An 18,754-nucleotide genomic window follows, 5' to 3' on the forward strand; every position below is an offset into this window, starting at 1 on the left:
AGCTTGGGCTCGAGCTCACTCGCTTAACGAAAGATAATAAATAAATTTAGAGGTGGCCTACAACTCATTAGGTTTAGGAAGTTAAGCTTGATTTCTGCGTTTCAAGTTTGCAAAATTTACATTGGTTATGATCGAGCCTTAGTTCTTTCACAGTTTACCATGATAATCTTAAATTGACTTCTTGAGATAAGGTGGCTGCAATGCCTGAGAGCCTGAGCTTGGTCTTGCTCACTTGCAAAAGATGTGCATTGTTGTGAAGCTTAAGATACAAGTCAGGTAGGTTTGTGGAGCAACTCGAGCTTTGATCTAGACTTATTACGGCATATGCATGCTCGAGCTGGAGCTCACTGATGGGTAAACAACTCGATTTTGATCTGCATGGACCTTATGGTTATTCAGCAGGAGATAAATACAGCACTGCAAGCAAGTTTGATTGAGCTTCCTCACTCACTTACCAGGAGAATTACTTTGTTGTACAGTTACTACTGAATTGGGTTTGCTAGAACTTGAGTAAAGTGCTATGGAACTTAATCTCAGTGTGATTTGATTTTTGAGTCCCTTTGTTCAGGTAGAAATCTGTTTAGAGAGACCTTGATTGGATCGGACTCAAACTTATGAACTACATATCGAGTTTGTGCAATTTTTTTTTTTTTTTTGGTCACTGAGTTTGTGCAGTTGACAAAGCTATATTCTCATCTCTCAATTCATGTGCCCCATTGGCTCTAACTACTTTTTAATTATGCAAGCTATCTAGATATGATTGTAATTTTTCAAGAATTTCAAACTCAAATCGGGTTTCTAGTGAATTAAACTCATGAATGGAGGCACATTTTCAAATAGACTAAGTACATACTAAGCACTAAAACACACATCATCTCCAGTTGGGATAACTGCCCCCAACTCATGATAAATTCCATCCCTGTTCCGTTTTTGGCCAAAGAAAAGGCTCCGCCCCTGTTGATCAGCTACATTTTCTATCCATTGTAATTCAGCCAAAGAACAAGTTTAAGACTCACGGTCACAAACTGAATGACTGAGCTCCATCGAAGACCAAGCCTTTTTAAATTTTTTTTTAGAGGAGGTACTCTATGAAGTTTGGTGGGAGAACTTCTCATGAGTGCTAATGTTCCAAGCAGATGGGGCATTCCAAGCATATGTAAGGATAAAAATCAACCAATGCCTGACCGGTCCATACAGATGTCGGAGTTACAGTAGCTGAACGTCTAGTCTATGCGCGGACTAGTGTATCCTCTCTTGGGTAAATACATATAAATAGCATCAATATGGGCAGTCGCAAAAGAAGCTCCACCAAGTCATTAACATTTTCAGTGCCACAGGAAGGTCATAGAAATCAAGCAGCAAATTCTAATATCCGTATCTGAGTGGAACAACAAGAGACGTGGTGTAACCCTAGGCTTGTGATGCTTGATTAACTATAGAGCAGAATCAATAAGTGGAATGGTGAGAATTTTGCTTTTTATTGCTTTTAATGTTCAAGTGTGCCTATACAAGAATGAATTTGTGGTGGAAATTCTCCACAATTAGCTCTTTTCTATTGAGACCTCTCCAAAGCCCTGAAAAATCCTCGTATCCGAAATGGGTGAAAAGGAACCCTTCAAATTGTTAGCTCCAAAAACTCTATCTACAGAAAGCAAAAGGACAGAAAAAGGCGTTCATTGCAACTTCTTCACGGGCATTTTTTCACCAGAAAACTCCTAATCACAGACCAGATAGCGTCCGTGCAAACCACTCTGATAAGCGCCTCATTTTCGATGAGAGCTCGGGACTTTTCCCAAAGTGGGTTTCAGCATTTGATAGCAGTACTCCAATATCATGCTTCATTGCCTCTGAACTTCGATAGTAATTGTTTTCTAACCTTGCTTTAATCACCTCAAGAGTAAATGGAACTGGGAACCTGCAATATAATTAGACATGACTCAGTTCAGCGACAGCTCAAATTGTTGAATATCTAATTAGTTTTCAATTTATTGTATTGGGATGGGGAACGGGAGATTCCAAAATGTAGTTTCATAACTTTTAAATTACATCTTTGGTGAATCCACGAGCAAGAATTGCACACAAGTTCAACAGAAAAAAGTACATACCTGTTAATGAAACTTGATTTCTGAGAAACCTGGGTCAACTTCTGTATGCCGTAGCGGTCCTGAATGTTGACCATAAAAGAAATTAGTCTTCAAAAACATTTACGTCATACAAATAAGCCAGCTTATGCTTCCTGACAATGCAGTACCTGGTTATAGTTCCCCGACTTCTCTAGCTTGTTAATGGCTGAGAGAAGTTTATTTAGGATCTCATCATCAATACACGGCTGCTCCCATTGTGTATCAGCATCAAAGAGTTCCCATGGACTGTGACGATGCTTCTCCCTGGGATCACTCTTGTACTGGATAGTGTACCTCTCCCATGGGCTATCGTCAAATTCAGGAGACTTAGGGTTCACAGAAACGATCCGACCCTCCCACCAACTACCGTCATCTTCGCCTTCATTTTTCCACCAGACTCTGCATTTGTCCCGGACTGTCCAATTCCTCTGCGTAGTAGTCTCAAACCGAGTTCTTTCTACAAGGAAGTCTGGGAAGCCAGTTGCTTCAGGAAGAGTTAATTTAAACGATTTACGAAACACACTGGAAGCGGGATCAACAAATCGAAGTATCATTCTGCAGCAGCTTTCCCCAGACCCTGGATAAATGGCATATTCAAGGCTTTCAACTTTACAAAATTCCGCTGGTCCAATGTTCCCCTTTATCACTGTCCAGGGGCCTCGTTCTTTGGAGCCACCACTATCAATAAATTCCTCATGCCCCTGAAAAGTCAAAGTTTAGTCATGGTACATATGGAAATTCATCACATCCATATCCGCAAGAAAATAACTGGAAGATGGATGATACACATGGTATTCCAACCCAAGAAAACAATCACAGTAAGTAAATACAAATTCACATACTTGTCTCAAATATACTATTTCATCCCCCTGCTGTGGAATGTAACGAGATCCATCTTCATGTGATGTCAACAACAACCATGAACCTTTCCTCAAGGGTTGACTTAACTTCCTCCTTTCTATTGGAGGACTAGTGTCACGAAGGTGACAACTCGCTCTCCTGTTTCTAGTAGACCTCAATCCAACTGTAGCCTTTGAACTTGACCCCCATTCTTCATGTGGAAGCTTGCATCTACTAATGTGATTACTCTCAGAACCCTGTGATGGATCCTCTGATTCATGTTCATGACCCAACTCCATGTCTCCTATCCCAGTTTTTGCATCACATTTTCGAAGCCTCATCTTCAGTCCCATGGACTGCGTCTTATGCGACAAATCAGGAGATCCTCCGCGTAAGTCCATTTGAGCACCGATATCATCAGTATTTGCATTTGAAGTACTTTCTCCCACTCCACTAGCTTCTCCTTCTAGATTAGTTCTAGTCCTAGTTGTTTTCGACCTTCTATATACAGCACTGAAGATCCTGCTTGCATTTGAATGCAAGTTTGAGTTAGGTAGAGTTGAACCAGATGTATCATTGTTATCGTCTGATCCTAGTAATCCGCCATCCGCTTTTGCTAGACCGATTCTCTTGTTCTGGTTAAGGGCAGGCACTTGCGCAATGTCATATTCCATGCACAAATGATTATCACAGGTTTCATCGTGCAAGCCACTTTTACAGTCATCAGTCTTGTTTCTCGGCTCTTGCTTCATAGCATCAGCAATATCAGTCGTAACTCCTGATCCATTTCTCAACTCACTGGAGAGTGGTTTATGGCTCTCCTCAACATCATAGAGCTGGTCAGCTCCCTCCCCTGCAAGAGCAGGAGATCTTTCCCCAGAAGGAACGCAAACCTCCTCTAATGAATCATCATCAACACTGCATTTAATGACTTTGGTGTGCTCCTGGCCATTTACTACACCACCCAAATTCTCGTTTGTTCCATTATCAAAGCTTCTCTGATTCATGCATGTAGTTTCTTCATTTCTTTTAACCCTGTCATCCTGAACTTCTGAAAGTCTTTCAAGTTCTAAAATCCCATTCTCTTTATTTTCGCTCCTGTCATGACCTTCCAAATGTGAACTACTCTCCCCACACGGCACCAGTGATGCTGTTTCTCCAAGTCTTGGTCGTTTCGCTGAGCGTGCTTTGGCACCTCCCCACTTAATTTTACCATTCTGGCATGCAAGACTCAGCTTTATCTGATCAACATTACTCTCACTTTCTTTTCGTCCTTTTTCAACTGTTTTGCAATTGGCATTAGCAGAGGACTGTGGATTCTGTTCATTTAAACGAATGCTGCTCCCTTCAGTAATGTCTCGAGGAATCCCAGATGATGAACCGACAAAATAAGGTAGGCTGTCAGATGTATGTTCTCTTCTTTGGGAAGGAGCAAGCCTATTCGAATCACGAACTGGCAATTTAAGAATCAATCTCCGCTTGTTCCCAGCAGTGACAGGAGTATCATGATGTTCACGGTTGGCAGCCACTTCCTTGGACAAATCCTTATATACCTCCTTTCCTTTTGATAGTTTAATTTGCTCGTTTTGTAATGGTTCCTCAGAATCAGCACTCTGAATGTCTGAATCTCGCTCATTAGTCTCACTCTCCGACAAGTCAGATTCTGATACTTCTTCTTCTTCACCTGTAGATGCTCCAGTAATTCTAGAGAACAAAGAGAGAGCATTCCGAGCAGCAGCTCTTTGAGGTCTCAATGCCTTAGATTTGGAAGACCTTTTCTTTCTCCTACCATTCCTCTGTTTTCTTGATCGGTTACTTCTTAATAAATCACCATCATGCTCATCCAAATTCCTCCTTTTAATGCGCCGACCTGAAGATGTCATGATCTCTACCTGAGCTTAGACAAAAACTTTTAGTTACTTCAAAACGAATGAGGATGCTATTAGGAAAAAGTACATTAGATACTCCACAAAGACTTGCCTCTGCCTTTTGTTTTCTCCTTTTTGATCTGCGGATATCCTTATTTGAATCATCACCACCACTGTCTTCAGCACTGCATTCAGAATCATCAGAGGAGTCAAAATCTAAACTTCCCGGCTCCCCTCGGGACGAATATTCCTCAGTGATATTATACTCCGAATCATTATCATCACTTTGCACAGGATTTTCAGGCTCCCACTCCATAACATCCATAAATTCTGGCAAGGGTTCAATTAGCACATCCAGATCTGCCAAGGGGAGCATTTGATAATCTGGGCCTAGACTTAGGTCTGGCCCAATGGCAAGTCTTAGAGAAGAAGGACGCCACTCAACGCCTAAAGCTCCGAGTCGGCGTTTCTGGTATCTGCTCTGGTAGGGTTCTTCGTAAGGTGTCATACCTACCATTTTTGGACCACCAAAAACGTAAAGAGAACATGAGATTAAGATGGTAGCATAAAAACTGAAAATAAATATAGAAAGCAGCAAGCTGATCACTGAACACAAACCCGAATCACAAAGGAGATCCTGCATATTGCGTCGATAAGGAGCAAGCTGAGTTTCCTGAATTAAATATTAAGCAGAACCTTAGAAAGGAAATAGTCAAGAATTACAAGAACCTTAGAAAGGAAATAGTCAAGAATTACACTCAGTCACCAAAGGTGATGCAAGATGATCATACCCATCTCATATTGCATCCTTATATATCAGAAAGGAGCAAACTACAAAAATCAAGGATGGAAATACCTTCTGCATGTACATAATGCACAAAATTTCCATAAATAGCAATCTGTACTAACAACTAGAAAAAGAGACTTTACAAGAACATGAAAATCCTCCTCCCATGCGCAATCTCGTGCTGTCGGTGCCCATACATAGTAAATTAACTTATGATACAAGAACTGGAGGAGAATAGAGGATATAAGAATTGCTTAGAGCGGTCCCAAAATCTCAGTAAACAGATGCTCTGAAACGGAAGATCAAGAAACATGTGATGTTAACTGCTTAACCAACCTGGTCAAGTACATTGCCATAAGTATCTTGAATAAGAGGCCGATAGTCCCCCAGGAAAAACTGTTTGGACACGAAAACATTACTAATAAATAATCTGACAGATACATTTCAAAACCATCCAATTGTTTCTCATACCAATCACAGACCTGATCATACTTGGCATCATTCTGTGACTCGCCCTGGCCAGTGCTTAATATATAAAGCTGACCAACATCATCTGAAAGAGTGATTGATGTCCCATCCCTGAGTGACAGAAGAAAAGTTACACGTCAAAGGAAATTACCAGTTCAATTGAAACATGCATTTATATGCATATGACACAGCCACCTAATAAAATAATGTGCGACCTATCATTGGAGGGCACTTAATTAGGTGCTTAGTATGCTTTGAAAATGTAAGAAAAAAGGCATTGCATGTTTCAATGGGCTGCCACGCACAAATTATCATGAAGGAAATATCTTGAAAACATAGATTGTTATATCTGGTAACACCTTGCCTACCAAAGGACCCAAGGGCACTGGTTGGGAAAAGGAAGAACCCTAAACACCAGAGTATGCAGATATACATACACAAAATATACAAGTACAAACATCAGTATGTTACCAACTTAAATAGACCAAAGCATCAACTGTCAATACCAGTTTGTATTTAATTAGCAGTTAAAAATCTGAAGCCAGCTGGGATGTACTTACGGAGAAAATTTGCCATCGACCAACTTGAAGCGTGAAATTTCGTATATCCGTATAGGTTTTCCTTCCCATATCTAAATGGAATAAAACAAATTAGTCAATTAAAGAGCAAATGAGCGAGACACCACAGAGCCAGATGAAAGGAGAACTTACATCCCAAACTATTGTTTTGCCGTCGTACCCCGCACTCATAGCTATCCTTGGATTAAAAGGATGAACATCAAGAACATATGTCTGACACAATTCAGGTAAACCAGTTAGGAATAGCAAATTACAAAAACACAACTGGAATAATAGGAAATGAACAAGTTGAGCCACAGTCTACAAAGAATTACTGAATTAGCATAGACTGCAGGAGTTCAACGAGAAAGCTACCAACTGATCAACTGAGGGGAGAAAGGTGACGAAGATACCAAAAACAATAGTCAACAAGAACTATGCCACAATGAAGGCAAGGAAAACCAAGATTGATCCAGAACAAGAAAAATAAGCAAGAAAAAGCAACTGAATATTCTACTCACGATATATATGATTATACGACATTAATCCGATCCTTTGTAGGAACTACCGTAATAACGAACTTGCAAAATGGTTCTATTTATCATAAAGAGATTCGTTGTTGAACTGCATACATGCACCTACATCGTCTTAAGAAAAAAAAAATTCAAAACAAGTAGACCAAACAATGAATTGAGGTAACAATTTGCCCAAAAGAATAAAAAAGGAGGCACAAATCCATTAAAATGAGCTTCCCTGATAAAGATCACTCCACGAACATCTTATATCTGTTGAATGAAACATAGGGGAATCCAAAGCCCACAAGCATCGCAAGCAGAGGCAATCAACTCTATACTTTCACACAAAAAGGTTCAAACAATCAAGTGATTTAACTTACCGAATCAGTGTGGCCAGTCAATGAATGTACTAAGCTACCATCAGATGCATTCCAAACGCATATTCTGCAATCTGCAACATGCAAAATGTCTAATGAGTATTACAATATTAATGAGCAGAAAGTGCCACACAGAGAGAGAGAGAGAGACTGAAACCAGGTCAGACAAGTTTCCCCAGAAAACAAAAGGATCAAGTAGCCAGTTCAGTGCAGTTAAAAGCATAAAAAGTGAAGACACGTCAAACCCACATAAGCCAGGATGTCTTCCGCCAAAAGAATCCACAGTAGAAGCATATTACTAACAGTTCATCCCTTAAAGTTGAAGATGCAATCAGCAACAAAGAACCATTTATGTCCCTAAGCTACCTTGCTAAAAATCAGAATGAACTATTAATCTCATTGACTTGTCAAATTAAGGATCACTTACAGCCTAGCAAGAAACATCTAGCATGGCAGTCAAGAACTTCCTGCTAAAATTGCCATCTTACAAAATAATCAAACATACGCAGCTGTTACTCAATATCTTCATGGTACCATCTTATTTCCAAACCACAACCAAGATACTTAACAAGATTCTCTGAGTAGAATTGAGGACACAGAAAAGTTGCTGCTAATTCCACACATGAACAACGTAACTACCATGTGATCCTGCAAATACCCGTTCATATACTAACAAGACTTCTCAAGGCATATGCTCAGGTTTAGAAGATATCAGACAAGTTCCACAATAGCAACAAGAGGGAAAATAATTGGCCATAATTGTTTGCTCCACCTTATTTTCACCGAAATGGAATCCTTTATCCAAAGTTCTTCTGGAGATTATCTCGCAATCGTTTAGGAATCTGAAGTAATTCTCACATGTATAGCTAAACAGTACTTCTCCATACCAAGACCAAAAGTCCTTATAATCGTTCATGGATCTACCATAAGCAAAATCATCTGTCTTGACACCTTAAAATTTCCATTCTCTTCCTAAAGCAATTTTTTAAGTCAGCTCTAGCTAGGAATTAGAAAGACAAACATCGGTGAGATCTCACCAGCATTTGGAACCAACCACAAAAATATACACTGATCACAAAAATGAGACTACTCATATTCCACTTCAAAGGAGCTTCACCAAAAACCACTTTTTCCATTGGGTAGTTTATTAAAACAAGCAGACTCTCGTTCTCCATAACTTTTATAGGTGTGGCATGCCTTTGGCACCTTGCTTATCCTTATTCAGCTTTCAAGAAAAGGAAGAAAAACCTCATGACTGTTTCCAGATGGTTAATTAATTTCATGCGCAAAAAGGATAACCGGCATATAGGTTTTTTTCGCTGTAAATGCCGAAAGTAAATGTGAAAAGTGTGAAAAACAACACAATAATATTCTGGCAAAAATAGAACAAAAGATGTTAAGATCACAATAACAATGCCAGGAACTTAAGCAAACCTCAAGGTAACTCAGCAGTACATGCATTGAATATTCACTCTGACTTCAAGTTCCGATTAGAAGTTCTCTCTCAAATAAAAACCCTCGAAGAACATGTAATGGCAGTTGAAACCCGCAGAAAAATAAAAACATGAAATCACCAAACTATTTGTAAAAGTGCCAAGGAAAAACTGTGAATTCCGGCAACAAAATCGAGCCATGAGAATAAGGAACATGCGACCAGCAGTAGGACTATTGGACAAATCAGGACTTAAGACTTCCATGAAGAAACTTTTGCACACGTGTTCAATTGCACTTAAAAATTCCAAAATTTGGTAGATGAAAAGATTAAACGGATACCCATAATAGCAGCAAGAACGAATCGATTGTCCAGGCTCCATACTATCATATTTACACCACGTGGGGTTGGAAGAATTCTCTGTCTTGGACCCCCTCGTGAAGGTTGAGGCGGCATTGGTGGAGGAGGAACCTTAAGATGATAAGCTCGACACCAGCGGCCGACTCTTCCCTACAATAAGATGCTTAACATTATTACCTTTAGTGTTGAACAAGTCATATAGACGCTCATTTGAGGTAACTCTATGAGCGATAAACCATGACTATATCCTATGGTCCAAAGCTAAAACTTAATTTCACTCTTTCCTTTAGCTATTTAAGGATTCTGTAGATAAGAATTCTAGTACATCCAAAAAGAAAAAAGGACGTTGTAAATTATTATCAGCTATTTAAACTGAAAACTAACAAAAGCAATCTCTTCTCATGTAAAAAAAAAGAGACTAAAAGCTCTCTTCACCCTTCACTTACAGGGTTCACTTATATTGTATTTTTCCTTTAATAACTGTCGACGAGTTGAGTAGACCGTGCAATGCACCGGATTAAGATAAGTTTTCCCAAAAACTAAATCAGAAAACCTGATAAGTCAATGTTTAATATGTCATAAAGATTTTCTGGAAGTCTTTCTTGAATTCTTGGAGGCGATTTTCTTCATTCTTCTATTTTCATATCCATACAGGTATTTGTTAAAAAGAGAAAAGATAGACGAACACATAATGGTTACAAGTCACTAAAGTGAGCCGCCACACGAGCATTTAACAGTCAAATGCTACCATCATGGTGAAATTGAAACAGACATGCAACTTGAGACTATAATGAAGTTTAAGTTCAGGATAAAATTGAAAATAACTGTAACATTCAAGATACTTCCAAGTAATTATCCGATATTTTTTCATATTGCAGGCATTTCTGAGAAGTTGGTTGATAGGAAAGATATTTTGCTTGCTTAAGGTTTCATTTTTGGTTTGATTATTCTAATTTTAATATCTTTTAAGTCTTTGCATGCTAAAGTCTTTATTTCTAGACAGGCTGACACTCCTGGCCATGATAATAAATCAACCTTTCTAGTTGACGCATTTGGAAAAAAAAAAAGGACGAACTCCTGGCAGTGCTAATGAATCGACCTTTCTAGTTGACATAGAAAAAAACAAAAAAAAAAAGAGATGAATGAACTCCTAGCAATGCTAATGAATCGACCTTTCTAGTTGACAGATCAAAAAAGCAGAAAGAGGAATGAAGGGCGATTCATCAATCAACTCTCTCTCAAGGCGGCAGATAAATGGAGAGTAACCTCATTATGTACCATTTCTTCTCCAAGAGCCCTACAATCAGATATATTTGTTGCCAATAAATCTTAAAGGAATTTACACACAGCATCAGATTTTTAACCATGGAAAACTGACACGAGCAAAAAGATATCAAAACTAACGACTAATCCAAGACCAAAATAATATTCGGAGGATCTAGTGTTTGGAGAATGTCGCTGACTATGTTTCCAATACCGACAGCAACAAGATCTCGTTATGATTCCACTAACCGTCTATTCAATGCACAAGTTTGTCTGAACAAGATCTGATGACAAGCCGCTCAATTTAGTTGTTATTTGGGTCAAAGTAGGCTCTGAAAGGGAGAGACCTTCCAAATGGGAAGTGTTTCACAGGTCTACAGAGAAAAAAAAACGTTACCGAACCAAAGCCACTTTCCTTTTTTTTTTCCTTCATGTTTTCTTTGTGGGATTAAGAGGAGGGGCCTTTAAAGGGAGTTAATTCTGCAGTGGCAAGTTCCACAAACAGATGGGAGGGGTACTTTTCTCTGAGATAGTGATCATGTTCATAGTAACGTGCACAACCAGTTAAATATTTTCTTGATGTCACCTGCGGACTGACTTTCCACTGAAACCTTTTGTGAATGTAGGTGATCATGGTGTTGCCTTATGAGTACTGACAATTATTCAAGAAATTGGGAAGACCAGGAATATGGCATCAGAAAGACAATGATGAGCATATGGTAGGAGAGATTCATAATTCAAGCGTTAAACTTCACTTAAAGAATGCAAAAAGGTAACCCAAGTACCTGAAAAAACACTTACATGTGATCTCCGTGATCTTGGGGTCCAGATAATTGCACTGCCATCACGAGAGCAAGTGACGATGTTGTCGTGACTATACCTGAAATTATAGAAGGAACAGGCACGGTAAATATCTCCCTATAAGGAAAATGAAATTACAGACGGAAAGTGCACGGTGCATTTAGTACAGTTCAAGAGTAATTTACCCACCAAGAGTTTTTAAATTTGGAAACACTCTCTTCTTTTATAGTGTCAGCCACGGAAAATCTTGATGCTGCAGCGCAGCCACTGAAAGATAAGGCAACATCTTACATCAGAAGCAACATTCCTTCCTATAATGAACTGATTGAAGATCAAAACGAAACATAAGCCATACAACCTAAATTGCACGTAATTGACATCATTCTCATGGCCAGACAACACGTCAATCTCGTAATTTGGCTGGTCAGACTCATCTTTGTTGGGCTTACAAGCATTCCAAACCTGCAGTTTACTTCTGTTAAACAACAGTTATCTGCATACGGAGTTTCAAAGTGAAAAATGAAATGGAAAATAGTATGGCAATCTCATTGATAAGGCATACATAAGATATACCCACAAATGACCAACCCAGAGATATTTGAATATACCCTTGCAAGATTATCTGAACTCCCAGTAACAAATACAGTTCCGTTAGCATTGAAAGCACAACAGAATATTTGATGATTTTGGGTCAGAGAGTTTGACAGTGGAGCGCCATTCCTTCCTGCAATTTTCTCATGGAACAACCACATAAGCTACTAGCATCAGCAAATCAGTTGCCTGAAATAGCGCAAAAGGGCCATATACCAGCTGCACTATCTGAAGGCTTTGGAACAAATATCCTTGGACTAAACTGGGAATTTCTAGCGTCCCATAACCTGCATGTTCCATCATCCGACGACCTACAGGGTAAACCCACACCAACTGTGAGCAAATCGGAAAAAGCATGTAATTTCTCTCCAACATCTCCAAGAGACGGGGAAATAATGGTCAAATTTAAACAATGAGCGGCATTACAAATAGAATTGACCGAAGAGAAGACAACATGGGATAACTTCATGTTCAAATAGAGACTTCATTCAGAATAGATGAATCCCAAAATGAATCAAAGACAAGCAACTTAAGATTAGCTAAACAAAAAAATAATGAGAAGAAATTAGAGAACATATACTACAAACTATCATCCCATGTAATAATCAAGGGTGATCTAAATGCAAAAACAGTGAGGTACTTTAAGGCAGCACTCCAGAATGTGAAAAAAATGACAAATCGTTCTACATAATCTTCAACTGGAAAAATGCTAGAAGAAAGAACAAGTAGCACATAAAACAATACCAAAAGGTCAATAATACTAAGAGAAGAATCCCAAAGAAGTAAATCAAATTCTAAAGTTCATCAAAACTCAAAGAGTTGAACTAGCATCTACAATAAGTAAAGAATAATTTACTCTCAATAAACATACAGATATCCATAAGGAGCAATGAACTGAAGAGAAACGGAGAAGGAAGCTACAGATCTGGCAAAATTATTGAGCCACAAACTGACGAGAAAAAAAAACAATATTCAGTCACATGGGCAAAAATCAATAAAGCATTCTTGGATTACTATCTACTTAAGTTTCCATGGCACAAACGTGTTAAAATTGTCAGCAGCACTAACAATAGGAAAAAGCATTTGCTTGGTAAAAAACTTAAAAAAAAAAAATTGTACTATCAATCTGTCACGGCACAAAAGTTCTAGGAATGTTCACGTCCAGCAGACGAACTTACTCCAAAATGGACTGCAAGTAACGACTATAATGTACTGAAGAGGAGAATCACCCACACATATTGGATGTAACAGCCTAATTCAGATTAAAGCGTAACTTTATCCAGCAAAGCACACCAATCAGCCGTAACAGAGACATGCTGTCATGATCTGAACATATGAGCTGTGAATGCTAAAAGTGATGGGGGAAAGAAGAAAACAGATATCAGTCTTACGACAGTAGCTGGTATACAGAAGCAGGTCTTGGACTAAAAGTAATGGCAGTAACTTCTCCAGTATGGCCCCTTAGAACTGAAATTGGAAGCCCGTCAGGAAGACGCCACTGTGGGAGTATAGCGGAAAGATCAAACGTTTGTTTGACACCAATATGAAATAGCACAAGTATTTTTTTTCGGTTCCAAAGGAAACTTACAACACGTATGATGCAGTCATTTGAAGAAGATGCCACCAAGGCATTGTTGGAACTCACAGCTAAGTCAGTTATGTCGCCCTTGGATAACAGTAAATATAGTAAATAAGAACGTGAATGGGAAATTGATTGCAAGTGGTGAACTCAGATCATGGAGAAAAGAACTCACTTCATGCCCACGACAACTTGCCAGGCAATATGCAGTTTCCATTGACCAGATTTTTACAAGTCGATCATCTGAGCCAGTTATAACATATCTCCCAGTGCGATCAAATATTGCTGCAAAATTTGCATTAAAAGTGATAAGATACATTTTCTGAATACGACATTCCAAAGAAATACAGACAAACCGTGTACATGAAGCGCAATTAACAGTTGCCTAAATTATATCTCATACAGATAAATAGTATAGAGAGAGAATAGCACAATGATATAACAGGCACCGAGACCTTTCACTGTATAGTGATGCAATCAATACTTCAGAGCACGAATATTCAGAAATAGCAAAACTATGTTGCGGAGCTGTAATTGTTGAACCCATTAACTAGTTCACAGTGTATTCTTTTCATGGAAGAACAAGTACCACACAATGTCAACCTTTTCTGTCACTTGGGTTACCGAAACTTCTTCAGCACCTACAGGATTGGCATCATTTAATCATAGAAAATAACATAGGAAGTACTTAGTCTTCAAATTGGCAGGTCAATTTAAGTCCACAGAGAGGGAGACTTGCACTTCTACCAGGAAGTTTCAAGGCAACCGCAGATCAAATCTTTATACAGGAAGTGCTAGCTGAGTGTGAATTTTAAAGATTAATTGGAGAAGTGCAACAGGAATGAACAGGTGGAACAGCTAGGACCTATTCCGTGAAAGGTGAAAAACAAACTTTTTCTTAATCAGTAAGATAAAAAAGATTGAATTCAATACACACCAAGGGGGTGAATCCCAATATACAGTGTCACAAAAAAAAAAAAAAAATAGAGTCCACTAAGTCTAGTATGTCATTTACATCAAGATTCGGTTCTTGATGAACTGTTTGGTTTCTAAGCTTTCATATTGCTCACAACGCTTGACTACACATTCACTGAGGACAGTTGTAGTTACACTATCAAGTTAGTTTTGCAACAGCAGTTCAACTTAATGTATAGTAGTTCAACATCAAGTCTAAATTGGCTTTTACTTTTAATACTTACTATCAGGAAGACATCCTTTTTCTTCAGTTAAGTTGCCACGGCTTACTACGCTTTTATGCAATATAATATTAAAAAAAAATGCCAATATACTCTCCTTTTTAGCTTTCTAATAAGGTGATCTCATTTAAATTTTCTCATGTTTTTTAAAACTTTCAAATTATCTAGTTCTTGTGAATATAACTTTTTCTTTACTTACACTTCTCCTTCTAGCTATACCATTCTCAATTGAGATTAAAATTAGTGATTTCATTTTCATTTGCTTAGTGATTTTACAATCATAACAGTTAGAATCCTCTAATGAGGGATTTAAAATATACTGTCGTGACATGACTTGATATTACAATTAATCTAACATTTACTTTTGTCATAGCGGTTGCAATTTAATTACTGAAATAGTTTTAATCATTCAATGAGGAATTTATTTACTTTTGTCATGGCCGCCCTAATTTTTAATGATTTAGTAATAAAAATATTTTTAGTTGTTTGAAGTGCTTTTCTCTTAATAGTATTTCTATTGTTGATTCCTACTGTCTTTTTGAGATGTCTGGTGAAGAGTTTTGATTGGACAAAAGGTGCTGCTTTAGTCAAGCCAAAATAATTGATTATTCAACCTAAGGACTTGTTGAAATGTAACTGTACGTCTAACTGTTCCAGCAAAGATTTGATATTCTTGATAATATCACAAGAATTTAGTCAAACAAACAAAGCAACAATCAAGCACTTCATAATTATAGGTTTTGCTGATACAATCCATACTTTTGATTGACAGCATAATTCTAGAAAAGAACAATGATTATTCTTATAAAGAAATCATACCACAATATACAGCATTTCGGTGTCCCCGAATCTTCTTAATGTTCTGCATCTTCTGAACCATTGTTGATGGTTTAGCAATTGCATAACATGCAGCGCGAATGGATGGTGAACGATGGTGCCGACTGAAACCACCCCCAATTTCCCTCAAACTTAATCCACGAACCTGATCAGCCTGTTTATGAGGCCATCGCATGTAAGGAGGCGGATGCTTGATGTCATCATCACTCTCCTCTGAATGGAAAAGCGTGAGGAACTTCACATAAGTGTCTTGACTTTGTTTAAAGCGAAAGATATCCTAAAACAATGACAAAGAAAGAAGCAAACACATACTGCTTCCTGGGGCCATTATATGATCCCCACACAAAATAAGTGAAATCTTGACACAGAAAAAGTCATTTTTTATGATCAACTAAGATAGCACTAGATTGGCCCCCAAGAATAACATATGATTGAATTACTTGTGATGCCCAAATTCTAAACAAAGTCACCTACTCAATAAGGAAAATGAACCCCTTCCTAACAGAGTAGGCACATCGGCTGCAGTTGGAGCCCGTCCACTGTCCACACCTTCTGATAGAGAAGCTGTACTTACTAATAATTGCTTTAAAAGCTTCACCAAGTGATCCTTTGCAATGTGAGGATACCTAAAAAACAAAGAATGGTAGAGTACAATCTCATCATTGTGATCTCGTCATCGAGTGAACTATAAGGATTTATTGTTTTGATAGGTAAAAGAAAACATTACTGTAGGGCTCCAAGGGGGAAAACCCATATCCCAAAAGAGTTCAGTTTACATGAACAATGCCAACTAAAGCTTGAGTTGCTTCTGACCAAAAAAAATAAAAAAGCTTGAGTTGCTCAACCGCCACTTAGTCCGGTGCTCATGACGCATTTACAGCCCCACACAACTTTTCCACTATACCCATAGAGTAAGACTTTCAACTCATCATAGATAATTATAAAAATTGAAGGATTTACATCAACTGACGGATTTATATCATCCATTTACAATGTGGCTTGGAGTATATTAGTCAAGTTCCTAGTTTAAACCATTAAGTATTCAGAAAGTATTGTCTTTAAGTGACCTATAGTCAGCAAAAGGCATCACATACCTTTCTACCAACTTATTGTAGCCTAACGGGAATGACATGCCATCATCATCCTCATCACCACTGTGCCTCCCAGTCCTTGAATACCATGAATGATATCTTCTAGGTAAGAGTTGGTGTTCAAGTAGCTCATTCCAAAGCTGTCCATAAGTTCTGTGGCATGGTCCAGCTGATAGGAAATGCATGATCAAAAAGTAAACCTCCTTGAGGTCAATGTCCAAGTTTCTTTCCATTTTCTTCTGTTGGTCTGGATCTGTAACCTGAGCATTCGGGTTCACTCTACCGGAGAAACTCAAAGGTTTCATACCAGCAGAAGAAGCGTTACAAGGAGGAACGTACTTTCGAAGAGCCATAGTTCTGTTAATCGAAAAATTATAATGCTTTAAGACAAAATTCTGTATATCTAATCACGTATAGCAAAAAGCAATACAAGCTGAGGTAAGATATGCAGATTCTCCAGTACCAAACCGACCTAACATGATAAAAGAACAAAACACTCATACAAAGGAGAAACTTCCCTCAAGCACAATCTGTAAACAAAAGTAAGCCACAAGGCCCTAGGCCAACCAACTATAATAGTTCCCTTTTCCATGTAATTTCAAGCGAAGAAAGAACCTCTAAGTAGAGAACCCTTTAAACCACAGTCCACATTTGTTTGCTTGATTACAAATAGTGCAGCACATATTATCCTCACAGTTTGCACTACAGTGAACTCGTCCCAGAGGCAGACAAGATCAATCGTGAACATGAGTATTTCATCATGCACGAGAATGAATTAGTACCGACCAAACAGTCCACACGATATAGCTAATGAACGAAGTGACTTGTCCTGTCCTTTACCCATTTCCATCCAAAACCCACAGCCTTCCGAATCACAGGCCTAACCTATCGTAGATAATATCTTAGAATTCCGTCTCTTCATAGCCCTAAGCTAACTAAGCTAAGCTGACATGCTTACCAAGACAAATCAATCCTCAAAAGCAGACAATCGATTTATGCAATCACAACTGCGTGAACCCACAAAAACACGGGCAAAACCAATTAAAATGAACAAAAAATTTAACACCCGACAATCAGAATCAACAAGGGAAAATCACTAGGCTAAAAGAATCACCTTTGACGTTCTGAAACATCAGAAATTCAACCACAAATGCAGACAGTTCGCAGGAAAACACTCTCTTCTAAACTCCGTATCAAAATCTTCACCAAAATCCATAATGCACGCCCTGCGACCAAAACCTAACAATCAATACCGCCGCCCTCACACTGCCACATAGATTAATCGAGACTCCACCATTAAAGCACCACAAAAACCAACCAAAACACAATCGATAGAACAGCAAGAAGCCGCCTCTCCTCAATGCCCGACGATTCCACCGAAGAAAATATACAACAGAGAGAAATGCGTGCTGAACGAGTACCTGAAACGGAGCTTCTCGGGGGACTAAAACGAATCGCCTCAGGCGGCGAGGCGGGAGCCTGACAGCTTCGTGCAATCGCAGGAACAGAGCGAAGGGAGATCCCCAAGTTCGAAGACTTCAGACATGGAGAAAGAGATTCGAATTACTGGAGAAAATAGAGAAGGAAAACGAACGACAGCGGCTGCGAAGCACGCGCAGCGAATGAGAAGAGTCTTTGATTTCCTCTGCACTTCGTCTTGTAGAGAGAGGGGAGTGATTTTTCATGAGAGAGAGACGAAGAAGAGAGGAACGCCCCGAACGAAGGAGGAAGCGAGGATCGAAGTGACCGGAGCATTTTATATCTTCACGCCGCTGTAGACACGAATGATATTATTATAAACATTAAAATGAAAATAAAGTAAGATATATTAAATTAAAAAACAAAAATAAAAAAGCGGAAAGTAATTAATGTGAAAAGATATTAGGAAAATTTTAAAAAAGAAACCCTGAAGAAGAATATCTTTCTCAAATATACCCCAATCTAGGGTTTGTATCCAAGTTCACCCCAAAATTGGTGATTTTGGCTAAATTGGCCTACCAACACTTTTATAGGTGGCATAAATTTTGGCCAGACGGCGACCACATGCATGCGACATACCGTATTTTCCA

At 38.6% G+C, this 18,754-nt stretch overlaps 1 protein-coding gene across 1 annotated transcript; it reads right to left on the reverse strand.

The window, feature by feature from the left end:
- Positions 1 to 1,459: 1,459 nt before the first annotated feature.
- Positions 1,460 to 18,424, reverse strand: LOC115747758 (bromodomain and WD repeat-containing protein 3-like). Its single transcript, XM_030684025.2, has 25 exons — positions 18,107 to 18,424; positions 17,800 to 17,911; positions 16,689 to 17,042; positions 16,069 to 16,220; positions 15,577 to 15,807; positions 13,737 to 13,846; positions 13,571 to 13,648; positions 13,374 to 13,480; positions 12,199 to 12,293; positions 12,000 to 12,115; positions 11,750 to 11,853; positions 11,581 to 11,658; positions 11,392 to 11,470; positions 9,309 to 9,477; positions 7,539 to 7,609; positions 6,797 to 6,877; positions 6,647 to 6,717; positions 6,101 to 6,197; positions 5,955 to 6,014; positions 5,450 to 5,504; positions 4,944 to 5,341; positions 2,966 to 4,855; positions 2,252 to 2,824; positions 2,106 to 2,164; positions 1,460 to 1,915 (listed from the first exon to the last, which is right to left on the reverse strand). Exons 3-25 carry the CDS (start codon positions 17,036 to 17,038, stop codon positions 1,720 to 1,722), a joined length of 5,220 nt encoding a protein of 1,739 aa, XP_030539885.1. The 5' UTR covers positions 17,039 to 17,042; positions 17,800 to 17,911; positions 18,107 to 18,424; the 3' UTR covers positions 1,460 to 1,719.
- Positions 18,425 to 18,754: the final 330 nt, after the last annotated feature.

Source organism: Rhodamnia argentea, chromosome 1 (assembly GCF_020921035.1).
Source record: "Rhodamnia argentea isolate NSW1041297 chromosome 1, ASM2092103v1, whole genome shotgun sequence".
Lineage (NCBI taxonomy): Eukaryota > Viridiplantae > Streptophyta > Magnoliopsida > Myrtales > Myrtaceae > Rhodamnia > Rhodamnia argentea.

Bases quoted from the DNA above. Each gene is read 5' to 3' on its own strand.
- LOC115747758 (XM_030684025.2), bottom strand. From the start codon at position 17,038: ATGGCTCTTCGAAAGTACGTTCCTCCTTGTAACGCTTCTTCTGCTGGT. The intron at 15,808-16,068 runs GTAGGTGACTTT...TTTTCCATTCAG, and splicing joins GGGTTCATTTTCCTTATTGA to AGGAGAGTGATGATGACATC. The intron at 4,856-4,943 runs GCAAGTCTTTGT...GTCTAAGCTCAG, and splicing joins GGAGAAAACAAAAGGCAGAG to GTAGAGATCATGACATCTTC.